Source organism: Charadrius vociferus, unplaced genomic scaffold (assembly GCF_000708025.1).
Source record: "Charadrius vociferus isolate BGI_N301 unplaced genomic scaffold, ASM70802v2 scaffold90, whole genome shotgun sequence".
Lineage (NCBI taxonomy): Eukaryota > Metazoa > Chordata > Aves > Charadriiformes > Charadriidae > Charadrius > Charadrius vociferus.
Window position 1 is genome coordinate 905,598 of NW_009647222.1, and position 1,715 is coordinate 907,312.

At 58.6% G+C, this 1,715-nt stretch overlaps 1 protein-coding gene across 1 annotated transcript in view; it reads right to left on the minus strand.

Annotated features, from left to right (window-relative positions):
- Positions 1 to 280: 280 nt before the first annotated feature.
- FBXL14 (F-box and leucine-rich repeat protein 14) overlaps positions 281 to 1,715 on the minus strand; it is a 22,326-nt gene continuing 20,891 nt past the window's right edge. The window contains exon 4 of the mRNA XM_009879746.1: positions 281 to 1,703. Coding sequence (XP_009878048.1) covers positions 885 to 1,703 — 819 coding nt within the window. The 3' untranslated portion in view covers positions 281 to 884. The remainder of the gene's footprint in view (positions 1,704 to 1,715) is intronic.

Consider the following 1,715-nt stretch of genomic DNA (forward strand, 5'->3'; position numbering starts at 1 on the left):
GATGGGGAGAGAGAATGGAGTGCCTAGGCTTTTCCATTAACCATAGTGCAGGATGACATGGAAACATACTGACAAAAAGAGAGGCTGTAGCTATCCCTAGTCTCAGTGCAGTGGAGAACTGGAATAGTGGGAGGTTGTATCCACCCACAGCAGAGAATAACATGGAACTGGAGATTGAAAACAGACTGGAAAAAAAAATAAAAATCAATGTACCTAGGGAGCAGTATTTCTGTCACAATTCCCAGCTGACAGGGGAGGGGCAAGCGCAGAGGTGGAATGGTTATTTCACCAAAAGCTCTGTCTGTGCCCAGCGCAGGATGACTGGGTGGCTGGGTACATAAGTGTAGCTAGGAAGCGTTTTCCGCTGTTGTTATTGTTTGTTCCCATCTCCATTCCCACTCTCCTTTATATAAACCAAAAATCATCTATTCTGAATACATGGCAGAACAAGGGTCTGTCTTTTATCCATCCATAGTGCATGAGGGGATGGAATCAGGGAGTGGGGATAAAGAGGGGTGTCTCTAGCCCCAGTGCATAAGAGTGTGGGCTTCCACCTCTTCCCCAGGGAAGGATGCTGTGAGGGAAGAGGGAGCTCTGTCTCCCCAGCATGGAGCTGGAGGCATGACCTGGAAAAAGGATAGGTGCTTTCTCTCTCTCCTCCTGCCCCCCCATCCTCCTCCTTCAGAGCAAGGGTAGGTAGGCAGCACAGAAGGATTGAGGATATACTCTCTTTCTCTATGTTCCTCCCTCCGGTGCCAGGGAGCGTGGGTAGCATGGCTCTGTGCGTGCCCCTCTCTCTCTTTCTCTCCTCCATTGCAGCAGTCAGTCAGTCAGTCAGTGAGTCCCTCCAGAGGAGATGGAGGTCTCAGGGTGCCCCCCTCCTCTCACCTGACCTTCTCACTCTCAGTCATTTCCCAAAGTCCCAGGTTGAGCACCTTGAGGCAGGGCAGCTGGGTGATGCGCTCCAAGCCCCGCTTGGTAATGCGGGTGCAGCCGTAGAGATCGATGCCCGTGAGCTGGCTGAGGTGTTCGGCGATGAGCTCCAGGCCCTTGTCAGTGATGCGGACGCACTGGCCGATGTTGAGGGTGCGGAGCCCGTGCATCTGCCGCACCATGCGGTTGATGCCCTCGTCGCTAATGTGGCAGGAGCAGAGGGAGAGGGAGCGCAGCCCGTCCAGGCCCTGTGCGATATAGGCTAGGCTCTGGTCCCCGACCTTGTCGCAGAAGGAGACGTCGAGGCCGGACAGCCGCAGGCTGCCCATGGCCAGATGCATGATGCCCGTGTCGCTGATGTTGTCGCAGGAGCGCAGGTTGAGGCTGCGCAGGCTGCTCATGTGCGACAGGTGCAGCAGCCCCGCGTCCGAGATGCCCCCGCAGAAGCTGAGGCTGGGCTGGCGGAGGCGGCCCAGCCCGCGGGCCAGGTGCTTGAGCGAGAGGTCGCTGAGCTTCTGGCAGTCCTGCAGCGTGAGCTGCTCCAGGCCCAGGCAGCCCTCGGCCGCGCTGCGCGTCATGCCCGCCAGGTGCCCGATGCCCACGTCGGAGAGGTGCCGGCAGGAGCGCAGGTTGAGGCTCTTGAGGCGCTGCAGGCCCCAGGCGATGAGGAGGAGGCCGGTGTTGGTGATGTTGCTGCAGCCCCCCAGCTCCAGCACCTCCAGGCCCTTGAGGTACTGGGCGATGCGGCCCAGGCTGCTGTCCGTGGTCCGCTTGCAGGGGCG